This window comes from Ceratina calcarata, unplaced genomic scaffold (genome assembly GCF_001652005.2).
Source record: "Ceratina calcarata isolate Rehan_Ccalc_2016 unplaced genomic scaffold, ASM165200v1 scaffold81, whole genome shotgun sequence".
Classification (NCBI taxonomy): domain Eukaryota; kingdom Metazoa; phylum Arthropoda; class Insecta; order Hymenoptera; family Apidae; genus Ceratina; species Ceratina calcarata.
The window spans coordinates 53,694-74,293 of NW_017179422.1; the positions used below are offsets into that span (position 1 = coordinate 53,694).

General features: G+C 35.2%; 4 protein-coding genes and 1 long non-coding RNA gene across 5 annotated transcripts; 3 read left to right on the forward strand and 2 right to left on the reverse strand.

Moving 5' to 3' along the window:
• Nucleotides 1-667: 667 nt before the first annotated feature.
• On the reverse strand, nucleotides 668-1,469 carry MED10 (mediator complex subunit 10). The gene is made up of 3 exons (XM_018034816.2): nucleotides 1,327-1,469; nucleotides 1,046-1,129; nucleotides 668-975 (listed from the first exon to the last, which is right to left on the reverse strand). The coding sequence occupies exons 1-3, from the start codon at nucleotides 1,446-1,448 to the stop codon at nucleotides 786-788; spliced, it is 396 nt and encodes a 131-aa protein (XP_017890305.1). The 5' UTR covers nucleotides 1,449-1,469; the 3' UTR covers nucleotides 668-785.
• Nucleotides 1,470-1,664: 195 nt separating this feature from the next.
• LOC108631106 (INO80 complex subunit B) lies at nucleotides 1,665-3,707 on the forward strand. The gene is made up of 6 exons (XM_018034815.2): nucleotides 1,665-1,940; nucleotides 2,185-2,344; nucleotides 2,427-2,613; nucleotides 2,682-2,915; nucleotides 2,990-3,162; nucleotides 3,236-3,707. Exons 1-6 carry the CDS (start codon nucleotides 1,895-1,897, stop codon nucleotides 3,366-3,368), a joined length of 933 nt encoding a protein of 310 aa, XP_017890304.1. The 5' UTR covers nucleotides 1,665-1,894; the 3' UTR covers nucleotides 3,369-3,707.
• Nucleotides 3,708-3,937: 230 nt separating this feature from the next.
• LOC108631102 (uncharacterized) lies at nucleotides 3,938-15,858 on the forward strand. Its single transcript, XM_018034812.2, has 12 exons — nucleotides 3,938-4,142; nucleotides 4,462-4,564; nucleotides 5,217-5,325; nucleotides 5,397-5,607; nucleotides 6,754-6,920; nucleotides 7,243-7,427; nucleotides 9,393-9,768; nucleotides 12,025-12,445; nucleotides 14,547-14,930; nucleotides 15,036-15,257; nucleotides 15,326-15,544; nucleotides 15,669-15,858. The coding sequence occupies exons 1-12, from the start codon at nucleotides 4,073-4,075 to the stop codon at nucleotides 15,836-15,838; spliced, it is 2,637 nt and encodes an 878-aa protein (XP_017890301.2). The 5' UTR covers nucleotides 3,938-4,072; the 3' UTR covers nucleotides 15,839-15,858.
• A 140-nt stretch (nucleotides 15,859-15,998) lies between these two features.
• On the reverse strand, nucleotides 15,999-19,795 carry LOC108631103 (laccase). Its single transcript, XM_018034813.2, has 11 exons — nucleotides 19,605-19,795; nucleotides 19,220-19,388; nucleotides 18,800-18,902; nucleotides 18,351-18,508; nucleotides 17,961-18,240; nucleotides 17,678-17,879; nucleotides 17,328-17,518; nucleotides 16,996-17,209; nucleotides 16,683-16,886; nucleotides 16,311-16,544; nucleotides 15,999-16,249 (listed from the first exon to the last, which is right to left on the reverse strand). The coding sequence occupies exons 1-11, from the start codon at nucleotides 19,705-19,707 to the stop codon at nucleotides 16,059-16,061; spliced, it is 2,049 nt and encodes a 682-aa protein (XP_017890302.1). The 5' UTR covers nucleotides 19,708-19,795; the 3' UTR covers nucleotides 15,999-16,058.
• LOC113465088 (uncharacterized) lies at nucleotides 19,365-20,213 on the forward strand. Its single transcript, XR_003389915.1, has 2 exons — nucleotides 19,365-19,451; nucleotides 19,950-20,213. It is a non-coding gene; the product is annotated as an uncharacterized LOC113465088 (long non-coding RNA).
• The last annotated feature ends 387 nt before the right edge of the window (nucleotides 20,214-20,600 follow it).

The following is a 20,600-nucleotide window of genomic DNA, read 5'->3' on the forward strand; positions in this document are numbered from 1 at the left end:
GCATAATTATGATTAATAAATTAACAGAAATGCATCTCAGAAATTTTATTTCGCGATCCTTGAATAAATATAATCCAAAGCAGCGATCATGGTATTTATACTCTGAACTTGGACCGTCGTTCTGCAATAATTTCTCGCATACCTCAGGAATGGTACTGCATGCTGCACGCACTACCGATGCTGAGGAATGACGTGGACATGGCAGAGTGAAAAATCTGTCGCCTAGAATTTCTGCAAGTTTAGTCTTAAACGATGAATGTTTCCCTGTCCTGACCGAAGCATTGAACCTGAGCGTGCTTGAGCGTGCCTGAGCGTGCCTCAGGCACGATCCGCCTTGATCCTCGAGGAAGACATTTATGCTTCAATGGCTTGAAATCGAAGATTTTGCATGTAATTTTAATCTACTGCTCTGCTTCTTAGCAGAGCTACAATACAAATTCTCAGTTGACATGAGAGATAGATGCACATCATCTACCTCTATGGTCTGAGCTATTTCTCCTTTTGCCCTTAACGACGATTTTACTACACAAATTGAATTGACGGTGTTCGAACAAAGCCTATTACGTTTCTTGCTTTCTATATCCGATAACTCATTCTCCAAAAAATAAATTATTACACATCCTAATAAATATAATATAATCGCATTATGAAATGTAATAAACAAATATACTTTTACATAATCTTTCTTTAATAATAAATATTTATTGTACAAAATGTATAGTATTAAACAAAAGAGTTGATAGAAAGCAGTATGGTATTTGGCGTATGCATTTCATTATTTTGATTCATTCATCTCCTCTTATTGCTCTATACTTGGCTAATTCAGTTGGAAATACTCGGGTTAGCTCTACAAGCATGTTCGCTTTAAATTTTCTATAGGCATCGATCTTCCCTTTTACTTGTTCATTTTTAGTTAGTGCCTTTTCTATGCAATCCTTAGTATACAATTGTGGATTTCTTCCTTGGTCGATGTAACTGAAATATGATAACTTTGTATTTTCTTGTTGCAGCTACTAAAATTATTTGTCATTCTTGATATACTTACTCAAACACCTCCAAGGGTACATGAACTTCTTGTACTTGAGACTTAAGTTTATCAATTTCTTGTAAGCCATTTACTAAACCTTGACTAAAACATAATACTATTAGTATTATTACATTTTTAATACTACACTATCAGTATCTAAGATAAGCACTAGTAATCATATTGATACAAGTAAACAGTTTATTTTTATTTGATTTAATAACCTAGCTGATACACAACATAGAATGTAAAATGATAATTTTAAAGAAAACTTAAAAAATAAATTTATACTTATCACGTACATCTTTTGGTTCAGTACATTTTGTCCTTGAGGTTGGAAATCACTCACAATAATACGTATTTGTCTAACATTTTCAATAAAAAGCTCCAATTGGGTCTCCAAGTTTTCCAACGTAGACGCCATGTTTCACGTGTTTCACGTTACTGTGACCGACCGTGACTGTGACCACAGCCTTCTTTAATGACACGAAGTCACAAAGCAGAAAGCAGTAGCAAGAGGAAATTCCTCTCTGGCAGTAGTATACAACGACAGACTACTACAGACATAGACCTGAAGGACAGTCGGCTGTGAATGCTGTGATTGTGATAAAGAGCAGCGAAATACATAAATAAAGGGGGTGCGGACGCAGACCATGGGATACTGTGCCATAGGCGCACGCGCCTCATATGATCATGCAAATAATGGAATGCACGAAACGAAGCATGAACCTTTGTCCACAAAAGTTGGTTGAATTGTTTTCGTTGACTCTGATCCTCGTCGAACCTTATTAATATTTTAGACTGATAACAAACTGTTAGAGTGTTATTAGAGACATTTTGACATCTTGTGCACCATAAACTTTTACTGAAATGGGTAAAACGAAAGACATAAGTTCAGACGAAGATATGACATTAGGTAAGAATTTCTGTGTGCTGAAATATTAACATTTGATTTATGTCACAGAAACATATTTTCTGTTTCATCATTATAATTAGTGAAATAGTTTTAAGATGCATTATTTAATGAAACAACCTCAACATCAAATGATTAGTTCTGTGTTAAAAAATGAATATCTTTGTGAGACATTAGAATTTATCCTATCTGTGTTTATTCATAGTAATGTTTTAATAGATTTTACACTGATATATTTATGTTACAGAAACGAATGAAGCATCACCACAGAAGCGACATAAGAAACATAAGCATAAAAAGCATAAAAAGAAGAAAACTACTCATGACAATGATAGTTTTAATGATGCTCCTGAAACAGACAAAAAGAAAACATTTAGAGTCAAAGTAAAGAAGGACGATGATAAGAGGTAAATGAAACACAAATGGAACAATAAATTATATATACAATTTATAAAAGTATCGTTACATTCATGTCATCTTTTTTTACAGTGTCGAGAAACCACGTGAAAAAGTACAAAAGACACTTAATCTCAGCATTGCAGGCTCAAGTACAGCACCATCGCCAAAAGCTACAACAAAGAAAAAAGTTCCAAAGAGTAATAAAGGTAAAGACAGTGGCACTAGCAGTGAAGAGGAACGATGGCTCGACGCAATTGAATCTGGGAAACTAGAAGAGGTAAATAACTCTTATGCTCATCTTCTTGCAAATGATGTTTTATAAATTAAATGTGTTTTCTCGTTTAGGTTGATGATGAGCTAAAAAAAATTAAACCTAAAGATCCAAAGTTAATGACAGCACGTCAACGAGCTATGTTTGAAAGGAAAACTGATGCCGAACCGAATCCTGCTGTTGAACAACTTATGTCTTTACCAACTGGATATAAAGAAAAAGTTATGACAGCCGAAGCTATACAAAAAGCTGCCCTCAAGTCATTAAAAAGAAAACAGCTTGCTGATGAAAAAAGAGAAAAGGATAAGGTAACTTCATTAAAACTAATATCCCAAACAATTATGTGTTGAACATTTGTTCTATTGTGCTTTCATCCCCACAGAAAAAGACAATGGAAAGATTATTGAAGAAACAGGAATCCAAAGCATCTAAAGTTATTAGTAAAGGGAAGCCTTCTAGGAGACAAGTTCCTCTAGTTACATATCGTTTAACGCTCGAAGGGAGTTCAATATCATTACCGCCTGGAGAAGATTTTCCATTGCAAGCTGCAAAAGAGTAAGTAAATATTACTAATACATGTACACGTATCGTTCATAATCTTTGAATTATATCACGTTGTTATCTTTAGGAAAGAACCATCAGCGAAAATTCTTTGCGGCGTTAATCAGTGCAAGAATCCGAAAAAATATTCGTGCTCAAGAACTGGAGTACCACTATGCAGTTTGGAATGTTATAAAGCTAATCTAGCTATAGCTACATAACATACGTATTAGATTATTAATAATCTTGACAATCCAACCTGACGCGTTCCATCTAACAATTTATAGCATAGTTTGTGAACCACCGAGGTGCTGGACCACGCTGGATTTAACGTATTAATACAATCTTTTCTCTCAGCAATCTTAATTAAATCGGGATTAATAGCATTTCCCGAACTCATCAGTATTAATGCTACACATTGATCTTTTACATGTACATACAATTATAAAAGCCACTTCGATCTTAAAGCTCTCAGAATAACAGCTGGTTCGTGAATACCTTTGTACATATTATTATGTAATTATTTTCTTGTTATATGCAAAAAAAGTTTATGTAAATGTATTTTTTAAATAAAATATAAATAAGAAATCCACGTAGTGTTCATTTAAAGTATATGGAAAGCAGAAAACTTATGCAGATATTTTAATTAAATTGTCATTTTGCGATTATTGTGTGATTATTACTCTTCCTAGCAGGAAGCAAAAATTTGGATCTGCATCGAATGCAGTTTGAGTGAGTTAAAGTAGCCCAGGCCTTGCTTTCACCAACCAAGATACGTCCAACTTAAGTCACCTCATGATCGTGAAACGCGTAACATCGGCCGTGTTCATTTCTCGGGTCATCGTTGGCTCGTGTTTCGCGATGATCACATATCAGTTGACTTAGATTAGTAAATTTTGACAAGACCCAGTTTCTCTGGGTTAAAATGTGGTGTCTCAATTTTGTAGGTTTCGCAGTTTGTTTTATTTTAATAGGAAATACAAATTCCCAAAGAGGTGAGAACCAATCTTACATTTGTCATACTTTCTGCAATGCGGTGATTGCCTAGTGAAATAAAATAGTGAAAGTGTAAATAGTGTGTGCTTGTTCCAAATCGAAAAGAAAGTGGTTATTTATGAAAATTAAATTTGTAAAAGTAGAGATTAGAATTATGTTGTTCCTTATTTAATCTAGGTCAATTATCTACGCTCAATAAAATTATATTCAGTGTTTTGATGTGTACTTGTATATGTAGGAGACAAAAATTATTATTTCTCTGTATTAATAAAATGTACACAAAATACTAATTCCCTTTTTCTTTCCTTTAAAAATTAGTTGCCGATTATCATGAATGTCTGCGGTCATGCGCCGACGAAACACTTTCAAAAAAATTATGTCGTTACGAATTCTTCGTCGGTGAATTTCCTGGCGCGATCAGGTAAGATAAATAATTTAATATATAATAAGATAAAAAATATAATGCACACGCGTATCCATTAATGTATTTAGTGTAATAAAAACAGTGCACTTTCGAAACCCTACTGCACCAAAATAGAAACTGCGAAATATACTTTCGAAATAGTCTACCTTTCTATACCTTCAATGTGACGTAAATAAGCAATTTTTAATCGCATAATAATGCAAATTTATAAATAACATTTAACAGTGCGGAAGGTTTAGAATCATATAATTTATAACACGATTCGGAAATTAACTTTCTTCTACCTTAGTTAAACTGTAGCAGTCCCTTCATCGGGTTTAGGTATAATAATGAATATGTATCCTTTTTGGAGGAAAACCGGTCAGTATGTCGGTCAGCTAAAGCGATTGTCGAGCAAATGTATAATTTTCACTGTAAGAAATAACGGTTGACACGGTTGGCTGCAGAGTGCATCTTGTATTCTTGTGATTCACAACAGGTTTTCGCAAACTACCACTTGCTATCGCACGTGTATTTGCTTACGTGTCATAAACAGTAAACTCAGATAACAACATACAGTCTGGATTAATCTTAAAAACAATAATATCAAAAATGTTCTTTTCAATCGTATCACATTTTACATTCGAATTATTTTTATTGCTATTTACAGCGTTAACGGCGGACCGATAAGCAAAAATGAATCGGATAAATTTGATCGGATAATTTCACGGACAGGTTTTTTGATGATCAATGGAAAAAGTCCGGGACCACAAATAGAGGTAAAAAGACCATCTTTATTATCACTCGTTAAATACTTCAATAATTTCACATGCAAATTTTCAATTTTCAGGTATGTCTTGGTGATACAATAGAAGTCATCTTACATAATAGACTAGGATCTGAAGAATTATCACTTCACTGGCATGGATTGCATCAAAGGAATTCTGCTCATATGGACGGTGTTCCAATGGTTACACAATGTTCGGTATTACCATTTGGAGGATTTCGATATAAGCTAAAACCAGAGAGTACTGGTACATATATTTATTACGCACATTTAGGTAAGTATATTAAAATGGTAAAAATTATATTCACATTAAACAATTGAATACGCAGAGATTTAAGTTCAACAGAATTTTTTAATTGACGTACGGGGGTATTACTTCTTATGTAGAAGACTAATAACGTTTGAATTGAAATCTGTTTTCCCGCGTTGTAGAACGGCTTCTATTTCCGGTGTGAATAAGCAAAATAAAGTAGATCAATAATCTCGAAATCTTGGCTAGAAGCTAGGTCACGCGCATCGCTCGATGTTTCAAGAAAACCAGTGTATTAGTTTGACTAGTTAAGTTTGCTTTCAAGTTTGTTTTCTGTTAAATATCAAAGTGAAATATAATTTTGTAAATTCAAGATGAAAAGTGAAATGAAATTTGTTAAAAAGCTGCCAATTCCAAAACGTATATCCAGGTATTTATTTATTTATTCCAAAAAATTCGAATATTATGAAAGAAACTTTATGTCTAAAACATTGACATTAAATCAGAGCATGTTTCTATATGAAATGCATATTATATATAAAGATGGAAAGAATGCAATCAATTTAAATTTGGTTTCTCGTTTACGAAGAACACAGAAAATGGACTCACCCACATCTTATTCTCATCGTCTCTTGCACTGTGCATCTCTAGAAAGGATTTATATTATTATTTAAACAAATTTAATATCATAAAATGTTTCAACGATAATTTAGTATTACTTTTGCTATATAAATATGTACATATATGTATATTATACACATATACATATATACGGTATGAATAATATAAATGACATGTATAAAACTGGTATACACGATCTTATAATGTTATAATTGATCAAAATGAAAACTCGATTCAAGCGGATCAATAAAAAGAAAGCCTAAACGCGTTTACTTTTAAGGTACCTCGAACAATGAACTATCAATCTAAGAGCCAATAACCGTTTTTATCTGAACTTAAACTTTGCACTATTTGCGAACATGGAATAACACGATGCATACAATTCGACGACTAATATTTTCTTTTGCAATTAATACATACGACCCATCGATCGTAAATGTCGGACTTATTTCCAAGTATGAAACGAGCAGGCTGTCGTATATTAATGGAATATAACGTTTTTCATTAATCACGCGACTAACAAAAGTGTTAATGATGGCCGGTTATTAGTTTCGCAGCAGGGCGACGGTGTATACGGGTCGTTGACAGTTCGAGGACCACAAGATGACCCTACCTCGGAAAGGATACTTCTTTTGTCATCAAGGCCGACAACTCCACTGTCACGGCACTCGCACCTGCATCCACCTACGCCCCGTGAGCTCCTCTTAAACGGCCAGGTACGGTTCTATTTAATTAGACGAAAGTCCAGCAGTAGATATAATTTATATTTGCAAATTATATGTTGCATAAAAACATTTTCCATGGAAAAATACATAAAACAATGCATAGAAAAATTTCTGATCATTTTCGTTAGCAAACTATTTCGAGAATTTCGGGAAAGACTGTACTTGCTTTTCTAGTTCTATTCGCGTGGAACGTTGTATAACGCAGATTACGTCAGTGAAATAAGGACTTTCTCCCGATTAGGCAAATTATATCGACAACGTAACGCTTCACAAAAAGATTGCAGGCTTTAATTATTCGTGTTTTCTTTTACAGAACAACGGGACAGTGTTGAAAGTCAAACATGGAGTACGGTATTTATTACGACTTATCAATGCCAACGCGTACAATTGCCCGGTGGTCTTATCAGTTTCTGGCCATGATTTCCATGTATCGTCTGCAGATGGTTACGCGGTTCAACCTACGACAGGAAGACACATCCTTTCTTTCCCAGGTACGTGGTCGATTCTTTTTGCTTACTACATGTGCCTTGTACATTCGGCGCACGTAAGATATTATGATTGTTGTACGTGCTCATGCAATGCGCAAAACCATATGAAGCTTCATTCAAGATTGTAGGACTCTTCAAAAATGTTTATTATACTTACTCGATGCACTTATATTCCAATGCATTGCCATAGCAATGTTAAAGTTCCACGACAATTTGTATAAAGCAACAACCATATTTCGTAAAATAAAATAAAATAAAATGAGAAAGAAATTAAATTGTTATGATTTAAAAATCTGAAATTCTTTCATGATTTGGGTTTAATATGTACTTAAGTTAACATATTGGAAAGCAAATGTAATGCCCTCATAAAAAATTGGAAAGTAATCACGCGTATGAGTATGGAAGTATTATACTAATTAGACTGCGGATTTTTATGCAAAGTTAAAGATTTGTAGTATCAATTTAAAAATCAATTGAATCAATTTGATTTAAATACGAGCTTCTTTCATCATTTAAGTATCGTGATATATTTGTAGCTTTTGATATTTCATCAATTTTTATACATTACATGCATTCTCTATACTTTCTGCATATTCTATTTTTCTATAAATGCGTAAAGTCCGCAGTCAAAATACGAAGCATAATTTTGCTGGGCAATATTCGTCTCGAAGAAACCATAGCAAACAGCATTGCGAGAATTGTGATTTAAAGAAAGCAAAGGAAGTCGTTGACTGTGCACAGAAGAGGCAACGACGATAGGAGCAAAAAGGATGTGATAAAGGACGAGAACGAACGGAGGAACGAAGAAACAATCGAGAGAATCTGATACGTTCAACAAGGCAAGGGAAGAGTCAACGAAAAACGAACTATAGGATTAGAAAGGAACGACGAAATGCGTGCGGTAGAAGACGATGATTCAAGATAAAAAAACTCAGCTATCGTGATCAATCTAAAAAGCGGCGAAACAACGCAAGAGGGAGGCATAGGTAGGAAAGCGAGCGTTTGAGACAAAAGCAGCGATGAGAGGAAGCGGCGGTGGAAAGGCAGAAGAAACGAAAAACGATGAAACGAGGCGCAAGGTCGTTTGGTAAACAAAGAAGAAGGGAACGAACGAGATGGGCATATACGGTGGCGAACGGACCTGAGAGAAAAGGGAAGCGCGAAAGCGAAAGGAGAAAAGAAAAAGACCGAGCGAGAGAAGAAAGGATGAAACCGCTTTTGCGCTCATACATTCAGCGACGTAATCTATAGGAAGAGTCGAAACTTTGCATATCGCTTTGTAAAAGATACACATTTGTTTAATGAAGATTCGTGAACAGATACGATTCTTAGCCAAAAGTTTTGATAGAAGAAAATTCCATAGTCTTATTTAGTCCATATCATAGGTAGGTCAAATTCAAGCATCGACGATCAAGATCATTGCATTTTTGTTCGACGTCTAACATCGACGTCAACATTTCGAATTCTATCGACGCATTCAAAACCTCCGAGGCCACTTCGTGTCAGGTATCGTGCGAAACAGTTCGAAACTTAAGATATGAACTGGAAGTGATTCGAATCGGCATTCAGGCCATCACTACGCATTGGCCAGCCGTTCGCGCAGACTCGGCCGTCTTCGTGTTCTCGCCGGGGTTTTCGCAAAGGGAAATAAAGAAAGGAAGGCGACCAAGCGCGCGCGGGTCTCGCGCAAAAATCATTAAAACGCGTGCTCGATTCGCGGCTGCGGCGTCGTTGTCGGCTCGTAGCCGACGATTTATTAGCGGCTACACGGACCAGGTGCTCGCCCCGCCTGCACGTCAGACTCGCCTCCTTCGCACCTACGGCTTCTTTTTTCTCGTCCGTCCGTGTGATCTCCCGTAAACACCACGAGGCACGCACACGATTTCCCGGCGAGAATACGGTGATCACCTGATATAGCGAGCCACCCCTAAACACCGCTCCGCACCGGTGGGATACTGCTCTTCTCCATGTCTAGCGACGACGCGTGGAACGAGCCAGAGACAAACGACACGCGGCTCGGCATGGAGTGGACCCGCGACAAAACCCTCGAGCTGCTGCGCGAGTATCAACAAAGACGCGTTCTCTGGGATTGGAATGCCCGCGGGTATCGCGATCGGGCGAAGCGGAAACGCGCTATTCAGGAGCTAGCCGAGATTCTGTGCTGCAACACGCTCGAGATCGAGAAGAAGATCACGAACCTCAAGTGCCAGTATTCAAGGGAGGTGCACAAGATACAGAACAGTCGGGATGCCGCCACCGGGCCTGACGATGTTTACGTGTCCAAATGGTTCGCCTTTAAGGCGATGCAGTTCCTGCAATTCGGCACGCGAAGATACAGCAAGAGGAAGAAGGTGGGTAGATGATTATGTGCGTCGTGCTTTGCCGTTTCACTTTGTGCATATTCCCGAACACAAGTCACTGGAGACTTAAATTCATTCGTGTACGGAGTGTACATGCATTACTCCACGTGAGAAACCCAGTTGTGACAGATACATATCTCGTTTCCACGTGTCATATTCATTTACATCGAATCCGATTCCTTTCACACCGGATTTAATACAAAATCAACGTTTGTTTTCGAATTTTCTCTGTAATTTGGGCAATAATAGTCGTATAAGATACCTTCCTCCGTTGGTGAGGAGACTATTAGTTTACGCCACCCTGCAATTGACTTAACAATTTCGAAGAAAATCCATTAAGTCCAAATTACGTTACGTGGAAACGAACCGCTCTGACCGAACGACTAATGTCTTTAGTTGCCTTGGACTTACCATTGTTATTCTAATGACTTTTTTCGTTTTTCTATCTAGTTACAAATCGAATATCGAAGGAAATTAGTAGTGTCGAGGTAATTAACGAAATAATTTCTTACAAACGCTTGAATGTTCACGTCGACCAATTTCTTTTTTTAAATGCTATGACGCGAATTTTTATTAGTATTCTGTTGTATGTTACACTCATTCTACATCTCTTTTTATATTTAAATTTATTAAATAATATTTCTTCGAAACGAAGCATCGTGATTTGTGTGCTTTTTATTTTTATCGCGCCGACTTTCTTGCATGCCGTCTCTGACGTTGTCTGCCCTACTCTTTCTTATTTCCCTTACAGTTGCTCGCCTTTGTCTCGTCCTTTCTCTTTCACTACATTCACATCATATTCTACTAAAATATTCTGTTTCAATTAATTTTTGCAACGCGTTGAGTATAATACTAGACTTAATAATTTTGTCACGAGTATTAAGTAAACAATTCTGGCGAAACTGTTGAAAATGTTCATCTCCGATTTCGACGATTTTCTTATATGTTATAGAAGTGAATGAACTGAGTAAAATACATCATGTTTTAAGTTGGGGAAGGTCACGGTTCGTAAGTTATGAGTGAAAGAGTATTCATATATTAGTAATAAGTCTATTGTACAATATAGATCGTATTTTGGGGACGAAGTATTTATATTTCTTGCTTGTAATCCTTGGGTTTGTCTTCTATTGCGAAGTATTCTTTTGGTACACATCTTTACGTTTTATTTCGTACAAAGTTTCTCCAGGAATTTCAAGTAAAATCCGTTTGTTTGAACTTTTGTCAAAAAATAAGTTACTAGGCTTTTTATTGCAAACGAAAGGTAATTCGGAATTAACTATCCTAAATGCTATAATTGTAGAAGTAAATAAAGATACCTTTTTACTTCGTTGCCGAAATTCATTTTACGTTCGTCGCGGGCAAAAAAAGCCAATGTACATTGGATTTTTTGAGGGATCTGGATGACAAACCTCCCCAGTCAAGCGAAGTTATTCTTAAGAAATACAGGAATCTAAGAAAGTGTAGCATAAAAACTCATTGAAATCGGAGGTGAGGCCATTTTTAACAGTTTTACCACAATTTCCTCCGCAAAAGTTTCGATTGACTGTCAAACACATACATACGTACATATTTATTGGAACATGTTCCCGTGAAAGTTTTTAACTCGATGTTTCCTTGGGATTGTGTGAACGGGCTATAACGAATTGAATCGTGATTCGATTCGATTGTGTTTACGCGCTGCGTAATTATAATCATAATAACAAGAATGCAAAATTTTCTCTTAGTTCTGGTATAGTTGTGCAAGTGAATTACGTGAGAAGTAAACGAACGTGGAAAATTGGTTTGTTTGCACGTTCCCAAGAAAGTGCATTGCAATTGATAATAATTCCTAACACCTTCAAACTTATACAACTAAAATACGCTTTCCATTCACCTGTACATCGATAAAGCCAATAAAATTCATACAATGCAGATTGAATCAATAAAAAATAATAGATATATTAATTTGTTTTATGTTTTCATCGAAATATTTTGTATATAAATTTATTATGTGATTAAATACATTAAATATTTATTATTTAATACATTAAATAAATTTATTTCTTATTTAAATTAAAACATATTTTTGTCAGACTTTATGATGAAATCAGATGATAATTTTAAATGATATCTCTTCCTGACTCACCCTGTATATTATTCTTCTCCTGTATGTGAAAGCAACTGGGTTTCTTCGAGATTCATAAACGCAAAAGTAAAATAGGACTCGTCCACCGCAACATGTGCGAAAATATGTTTTTGTACCTACAGAAAACAGAAGAAGAAACTCCGAAGTTGCAAGAGGAGTACATAGTGAGCGACATCGATCCTGAGAGTATAACGTTCATTGACTGTAACGAGGAGACGAACGGATCCGGGACCGGTTCCTTCAACGCCTCGTTGAGCGAAGACGCCGAAGAGTCGTCGTCGTCGAGCCTGAAGGCGATGGAGCTGTACAACGGCTCGTTACAGGACCACAATAGTCCGATTTGCGATCTGGACGATTCCGGTCAAACGAGACTCAAGACTAGGTCGGACGATCGGAAGAGAACGAAAGAGGAGTTCGCGAAATTCGCGGAAAGCATCGCTGTGCAATTGGCAGAGATTCCCGACTCCTATTCGAGATCGGTGGCAAAACTCAGAATCAACCAGATCCTATTCGAGGCCGAGATAGGCATTTACGCGCAGACGCGTCGCTAACGAGCGTAATTTTGTTCTGATATTTAAAAGAAACGATAATTACAAATAGCGGAGAAACACGCTCACGAAAGTAAAATTGTATTTTATCATGCGATTCTTCGAAGAACGATTCATGGAAACGACGTGTTCATACCAGTGCATATGGACGTTACACGAGTACGCAACGACCGGCGATTGATGATAATTGATGTTGATGTTGAAAGACGAGGCAACTCGGAGAGATTGAAACAAGAAGCGGTGGTATGAACGAAATAATCGCATAGAGAACGCAGATACGCGTTGTATGATTATAATTATGAGGACGATCGTCAAACGGTAGCATGGATCGTGTTTTAAAAATACGATCGTTTTAGTATTTATAATTTTAAGGTAGTTAATTTTAATTAAATTGGAGCTCGACGACGCAACAATTGCAAGATCAGGATTAACGTACGTTCTCGAGTATTAATAGAATCAGTGTAATCGAAAACATTATTTTTAGTTACTGTTTTCTATTTGTATCTTGTGTGTTGATGCGTAAGATTGCAACGAGCATAAGATCAATTTTTGCGAATAAAAGTTATATATTTCAGATTTTAATAAAGAAATGCTTGTTGAACGTTTTACTAAAATTCACATTTGTCCTTCCATGAAGTATGCGACTTCAATTTCAACGATAAGAATTGTACAATAAGCCGTAAGAGTTAGGTCAGTTATGGTAATTATTGTGCGATGTAATTTACTGATTTCAAGAAGATAAAACACATTAAGAAAATTGTTTATAATTAATATTGTATTTTTTTGACGATTCTACACGATTGTGTTTACTCCTGGGAAATAATCAGTCAAGGCCCCAGGAATAAAATTGAATGTTTTTAGGAATGGAAAACAATCTAGTTATTAAGATTATTACCTGCTAAAAAACATAAAATCAAAAGAAAGAGAGAATAATGCTTTATTTTAGGAAAAGTTATTTTTGCGAAAGAGTGTAAAAGAGAAGTTCCAATTATATGTATTGTACTTTACAATTTAAAGTTACGGACTTACTATGTTACAAGGCGGATAATTTATATTTTAAGGAGCAGAACTTGTATTATTTCTTAATACTCAAATTGCATTTTACGTAGACCGTTATGGTTCTAGGCTTCGATTCATAAGAAAGACTGTATTTTTAATGATACTACATTCTCATACCTTATTTACTTGTTCACCATGATTACATCGATCGAATATTATTTATACCTTTGGTCGATCTCTTTGTATGAAATCATGGTAATGTTACTCATATTCGATAGATATAGCGAATATGTGATTTTAGACGTAAAACAAGAGAAAAAGTCCACATCACTTGAGTCAGGTTGAATGAAAGACAAAGCACAGAATAAAAAGAAGAAATATTTGAAGAAATTTCGAATAAGTCTTAATCACGTTGTTTGTCTTTTACACAACTTGGGTCATGGTTGATCTTAGATTATAAGCATTCCCATTGGTATTGTTTCAGGGCTTTAAACAGTAGGTGTAGTAACAGTAAGCTGTATAGATAGCGAACTATTTTTTATCTAAAAAAAGACCCGAAACATAAGACTCTTCGAATTACTTAATTGATTTTTGTTCAAGGTGCGTCGTATGCTACATAATGAACATTAGGTTCCTTGTTAACAGTTAGATAGAAAAATGGAGTTGGATAGTAACGATTGTATACAAGATACAACACATCTCCGGTGTATATCTTTATTAAGGCGTTTGTTGTCATTCCTGATTCTCTGAGAGAGTCTTCTATTTTTGACTTATCACGCGTCGCCAAATCTTTTCTAGAATCCTTATTTCATATTGATCGTTAAAATTTAAGCTTGTATGACTTAAAACTAATCCCCGTACAACTAGATATTGTGATCCTTATAAAGTACGTATAATTCCTTCTTATTTCCATTAAATTCGCTCGTAAGAGTATTATCACAAGTGTATCATTTTTTTCTTCGCGTTCTAATAATTTTTTACCTGTTACCAAGGTGATGAATTTATAAAACACAAATAAATAGAAATAATTTTATCAGTTTCGTGTACGTTACTTATAGAAGAGTACTTTCTGTCTCAATGGACAAAATGAATTCTAGGTGAAAGATTTGACATAATTATCGAGGCAGATCAGCCTTCCGGAAAATATCTGATCGACGTAAAGGGTCTTCAGGACTGTCAAAACCTTAATCAGGAAGCTTTCCTCGTTTATGACGATGCAAAACCGGAATCCATTACAATAAAGGATGAAGAACCATTGAAAATCGACGAGCATTCGATCGTGAAGAGGGGCTATGATTGTCATGAAATATCAAGAAATTTCGTGTGTGGGTTGGATCTGAAAGGCCCGAAGGGAATTGACATTAACTCGAACGATATTATTTATATTCCGTTCGATGTGAACGCCTTTTCTTCTTTCACAGACGAAATGTCCGATTACAGATACAATTTTTACGGCTGTCCGTACTATCCGTCAGATTTAAGTAAGAACACAAATTGCATTACGTCCTTAAAAAATCACATGAATTTGTGTCTTGACGTGACGAATTCTTATTTTTATCGCATTTTTATATAAATGATAATTCCAGGCGCAAATAATGGAGAGACAAGATTCGCACAAATCAATCGTATGTCATTTAAATATCCCACATCCCCGTTACTCTCTCAACGACAAAACACTCCCGATGAGTCGATTTGTTCTTATGATAAACGTTCGAAGGATTGTGCCGATACTCCGTTATTTTGTGAATGTATTCAGATAATCAAAGTATCAGCCAGAAAACATATCGATATTGTTTTGATAGACGAGGGTAAGTTACAAGAAAGGCAGTCAACTTTAGAGTAATTCATTTTATACCTACATTGAGTTCTCGTTCAGGTTTCGGTGGCAATGTTTCTCACACATTTCACATACATGGCTACCACGCAAGTGTCCTAGGGAGAGGTAGCTTTGGACGACCAATCACCAAAGAGGGAGTTATGCTTTTGGATCGTAACAAACAACTGCCTCGGAATTCTGTGAATCCATGCCGAAAAGACAGTTTCGTTGTGCCAAATAAAGGATACATCATTCTCCGTCTTTTTACTAATAATTTAGGTAGAACTTATTATCCATTCATTTAACTTTCAGTCGCATGAAACTACGCATAATAAAAATATACAGTTGATTTCTTATTGTATGTATTTCTTATTTGTATGTACATTTGTTATTGTTGATATAGGCTACTGGTTGTGGGAAGCACGAAGCACAGCTATCTCTCCAGGATTATCCGGACCCATTATGCAATTTTTACTGAAGGTAGGCAATCGTCAAAGTTTCTTACCTGTCCCTCTAGATTTTCCTAGTTGTGGGAATAATAAGCACCCGGACATGGTATTCGAAACAAATTAATTTTATATGTAAATTTTGTTCTTACAATCTAATATACTGTATTTATGTAATACTATCTTCTCGTTCTAAGCTCTGAGCTTTGATACGCAAAAGAAAAAAGAAAATTGCTTGGAAAATTTGTCAACTTGTATTATAAAAAATAATAGTAAATAAACAATAATTATGATATTGTTGCTTTTTCATTTACTAATATTATGATCATATTGTTTCAATCATCAAACTATACATGATTGTAATTAGGGAAGTCAATCTTGTAAAAATGGTTCAGAGACTTGACGGCTGGTCTCCAGTTGTTGCACTGCGGGAAATTACGTGGAACAGGTGGAAGATCGGAATCGTCACCAACATGAATGACCAGTTCCATTCCTGTTATATGATGCCAGCTAAAGTGGCAATGAAGTAACCACCATCCTATATCAAAACAGTTATTTGAGATATGCGTAGTAATCTTAATTTTAAATAAACGTCTTACCTGGATTAGTAGCCTTGAAACGTACAATCGACCAACCGCCTTCCGGAATTTTGACAGTATCTTTACCAGGCGGAATTTTGTATTGGTTATTTCGGAGACGTTGCTCATGTTCTGCTATTATATTATCTATGTCCGCTCTTGAAATATTTTTACCATTATTAAATTGTCCTATACTGAATACTCTGAATTCGTAACCGTGCAAATGAAACGGGTGGTGGAGCTCAGTTACTGGTACTGTAACGTAATTAATTATATAACTTTAACGAGTGTCATATCACTAAGAGCTTTCAAAGTAATTTCACGTTAATCGTACGTTTAAGTAGTTGATTAATAAAATAATGTGAGTAATTAAAATAATTCTCAAACACATACTTTCATCGTATATAACTAACTCCACAACGTTATTTAGTTTTGTGAAAATAACTTGAGAACACGAGCATGGCTGGGTGCAATGGCTAGGTTGATTTTTCTTGCATATAGTTTGATAAGCGTTCGGTTGCGAGATCAAAGGCGATGAAGGAGTTTCATATTCAACATCATTAAACATGGAAATAAGTTGAGAGCGATCGTTAGCATCTGAAAGTAGAATGAAACTTTCAATTATCAACAGGAAGAATAACGTAGATAACGAGCGACAATGCTTTTTTCTTGTCTCTCTTACGTGTCATTGTTAATAATATCTTACCAAAGAAGGTGCCGTACGTATCGGTAGCAAACAATTGTTTGCTACCATCATAATCAGTATAATTAAAGAACCAAAAAGGTAATATGTGTCGCTCATCCGGTACCACTTTCAACAGATCAGGATGGGTAAGATTTAGACCTTCCAATTGATTAGAACAAACTACAGTGCTAGTATCATTTGTATCACACAGCGTTGCATTTAAATCATTATACGTCTAAAAAATATGAAAAATTATACATGTGATTAAATTGAATAAAAAAATGAATAATCAGTAATTATTAAAAATACGATTTAAAAGAATTTATATGAGTTCACGAAACGGTAAAACTTACAACACCCTTCGTATGGTTGACCACATACTCGTAAGTAGGAATTGGGCTTGTTGGCCTCTGAGGACCACCTTCATATCTCAAGATAGCATTTTGTAACACCTTCGTGCCTGCGCATTCGCCGAGACCACGCACATTTATCCAGTAAGTGCCGACACTTTGATCTGCGTTCAAGATGAAATCCACGCGTTCACCTATAAATGCGTACGTGCAATAATAATGCAATAATAGTAATACAATCATAATAATAATAATGTAATAATAGTAATGCAATCATAATTTTTTTCTATTAAAACATACATCGATTAACAAATGCTTGAGTTTCCAAGTTAGAATTGGCAAATTATTCTCACCTGTGGCCGTAACTATGTTGGTCACCGGTTTAGGTTTCACGTTCGCACCATCCTGAGCAATTATCGTCAGATTAGTATGTCCCTCAATCGAAAATTCGGCCAAACACACTGTACTAAACGAATTAATCAGACGCATTCGGTACCGTTTCCCGCTCTGTATCGTAAATTCAGCCAATTTTCCATTGGTAGTGGTACCATTAGCCTGCATAATCATGAACAGTCGTGCACTTAGCGAAGTATGCATTTAAAAAACAATTTACAATAATATGTTTATAAGTATTACCGTAAAATTTCCCAAACCGTTTATAAGATAATTCCTCGCAGTCTGTCCTAACAATTCTGTGTGTTGATACCAACCAGGATAACGTTCGAATGATAATTCATGCATCCAATCTGTTAAGAATATAACATGTTCGTTGGCGTCGACATCGTATGAATTCCAGTACGGATTGAGACCCGGTGGATCTCTAACAATGAAAGGCCCGACTTGACCATCTAGCATGTGCGTGAGTACGTGAGAATGATAGAAGTGCGTTCCCGAATTCTGTACTACAAAATCGTATCTGGAAAAGAGTCACGCCGACGTAAAAACTTGGAATTCGTTTAACACACTCTACGTACAAGAAAATAATAAATAATTAAAATACATGGAAAAGCATATCTTTTTTTTTACCTAAACGTCGAAGCTGATGCAATCGGACATTGTGTAAGGTAAGGTACACCATCGTAATATTGAAAATTCTGTTGAAAGATTCCATGCCAATGTAGCGTAACTTCCATCCCTGCAGCAGCATTTTCCACGTCGACTATAACACGATCGCCCAAACATATCTGCAATCAAAAATTGAAAAGCATTTTTGTACAACGTATAATTTCGACGTTATCCAATGTACGACAAATAATAATCTATGTGCGCTAGAAAAATTTCTTTATATTCAATTTATACAAATTAGAAGAGATAAAGAATATTGATTTTTTAATGACCTCTTCACTTGAAGCGTACATTGTACGTTTAAAGAATTGCATTTGCCACTATATTCTGTGTAGTAAATGTTTTAATTTATATATTTAGTAAAGATTCTATTTTCTATGGGATTATTTATTATACATTACGACATTTACTTCAATCGGTGGCCCTGGTAATCGTCGATTAATTGGTATTAACGTTTTTTCGAACCCATCCGCCATAATACATTGATCAGCCCCTCCTGTTACATTACAAGCACTGAAAAATGTTTAATATATATTCACAGTTCGTTGACGACCAATTAATAATCTTTTTTTATAATTACTCATTTCAACTTTTCATCAAAACTAACTATAACAAATAGAAACAAAGCAATACAGTTTATTGCAATAGACGTATAAGACAGCATTCTAATCATATTGTAGTTCATTTTTAATTCCAACATTGAAAATTATGATAAAATATGTAATCTCTGTTCTCTGTACAGGTCATTCATAATACAAAAATACGATTCTCTGACTTGTCATTCAAATTTAAACACCTCCTTTATGAATATGTATCGATATAATACGTACGGCCCCCACGTTGTATAGAATTCGATGTGAAATTTATAATAACAGTTTCTTGGATATCCATCGTCTGTACAATCCCGAGCACATTCTTCAGGTGTAGAAATTGGGACCGAAGAATATTTGATGTCCGTATCCGTATTTGTAAAATCCCAGAAAGGTCCAAAACCAAATCCTATAAATTGCAGTAAAAAATGGAAAATATTAAAGTGGAAGAGTTAAAGTGAAAATCGGATGGGTAAGAAGTCTTGAAACTTCGAAAGTACAGTACATTAATCTGTAATTCTAATTCACTTAAGTTTTCGTACGTTTATTATTTTAAAAAGAAAACGTTTAAAACTGCCTTTACATTCGAAATATCGGAATTAAATTGCAAGAGATTTTTACTTACGCTGGCTATAAGAAAGTTGCGTGTGAATTAGAAAAATAACGAAAAATCCAACGAATTTTGTCACATCTGGAGAAATATTAAGAACAGTAGAAAACTTAGACATTTTTCACAATTATAGCTTTTAATTATCATCGAATTCGAACGGAACAAACAGGTTTACGGATCTTGCCCCAATTGCCTGAAACTACTGACTTATTTTCACGTTTACCTATATAATACCTCTAATGTATGTAAAAATCGATGATAACTTAATTGCAAACAGTTATCGGAACGTACTTCCGGGTATCGATTTCTATTTAATTGTACTACTTTGACAGTAAAGCTTATCATGTGTATTTCTTTTAGATTACGCAATATCGAGAATGTTATCATTAAATCATTAATTATGAAGTTTGCACATATTTAAATGGCCTGGGCGATAGAGGATTAAGAGCTGCATGAAAATTAAAAGTAAAGCGAGGTCTTTCTTCTAATCTATGGTATATATTTGAAATTCAATCATTTGTGCAGTATGAAAGATTTGTAATAGATACTGTACAAGGATGAAAACAATTTTATGCATTATTTACACGTACATGCCTACAAAAGAAATAAAACGCTTTTACAAAACATGTTGTTTTCATTCTAAATTTAAAATAATGTAATATATTATGGCCGTCTTTAGTCGGCCGTGAATATATCCCATCAATCGCACTATCTACAGGAAAAAAAATATTTTTGAAGTATTTATGATTTTCCTCTGTATTTGAAAATTGCTATTTATTACGTGTTTCACAGGGAAAGCAATAAAAAGTGAGAAATTAGTGCAATCTAAATGAGCTATTTTTTAATAAATTTGCATTTTGCATTTGACTTTACGTCCTCATTGTCGAACGTTGCTGCATCCTTTATAATTTACGTCTTATAAATTATAATAATATACGTATTTCTTAAATAGCTTAAATGTTCTGTTATCCTTAAAATTTGTCTGTTAATTATTGATTACTAGCATTCTTC

Bases quoted from the DNA above. Each gene is read 5' to 3' on its own strand.
- MED10 (XM_018034816.2), bottom strand. From the start codon at position 1,448: ATGGCGTCTACGTTGGAAAACTTGGAGACCCAATTGGAGCTTTTTATT. The intron at 1,130-1,326 runs GTACGTGATAAG...ATTATGTTTTAG, and splicing joins AATGTACTGAACCAAAAGAT to TCAAGGTTTAGTAAATGGCT. The intron at 976-1,045 runs GTAAGTATATCA...ATCATATTTCAG, and splicing joins GTACCCTTGGAGGTGTTTGA to TTACATCGACCAAGGAAGAA.
- LOC108631106 (XM_018034815.2), top strand. From the start codon at position 1,895: ATGGGTAAAACGAAAGACATAAGTTCAGACGAAGATATGACATTAG. The intron at 1,941-2,184 runs GTAAGAATTTCT...TTTATGTTACAG, and splicing joins AGACGAAGATATGACATTAG to AAACGAATGAAGCATCACCA. The intron at 2,614-2,681 runs GTAAATAACTCT...TTTCTCGTTTAG, and splicing joins AATCTGGGAAACTAGAAGAG to GTTGATGATGAGCTAAAAAA.
- LOC108631102 (XM_018034812.2), top strand. From the start codon at position 4,073: ATGTGGTGTCTCAATTTTGTAGGTTTCGCAGTTTGTTTTATTTTAATA. The intron at 4,143-4,461 runs GTGAGAACCAAT...TTTAAAAATTAG, and splicing joins AAATACAAATTCCCAAAGAG to TTGCCGATTATCATGAATGT. The intron at 4,565-5,216 runs GTAAGATAAATA...TGCTATTTACAG, and splicing joins GAATTTCCTGGCGCGATCAG to CGTTAACGGCGGACCGATAA.
- LOC108631103 (XM_018034813.2), bottom strand. From the start codon at position 19,707: ATGTCTAAGTTTTCTACTGTTCTTAATATTTCTCCAGATGTGACAAAA. The intron at 17,519-17,677 runs GTGAGAATAATT...ACGCATTTATAG, and splicing joins CAACATAGTTACGGCCACAG to GTGAACGCGTGGATTTCATC. The intron at 16,887-16,995 runs GTAAGATATTAT...TTCTACTTTCAG, and splicing joins TACGTACGGCACCTTCTTTG to ATGCTAACGATCGCTCTCAA.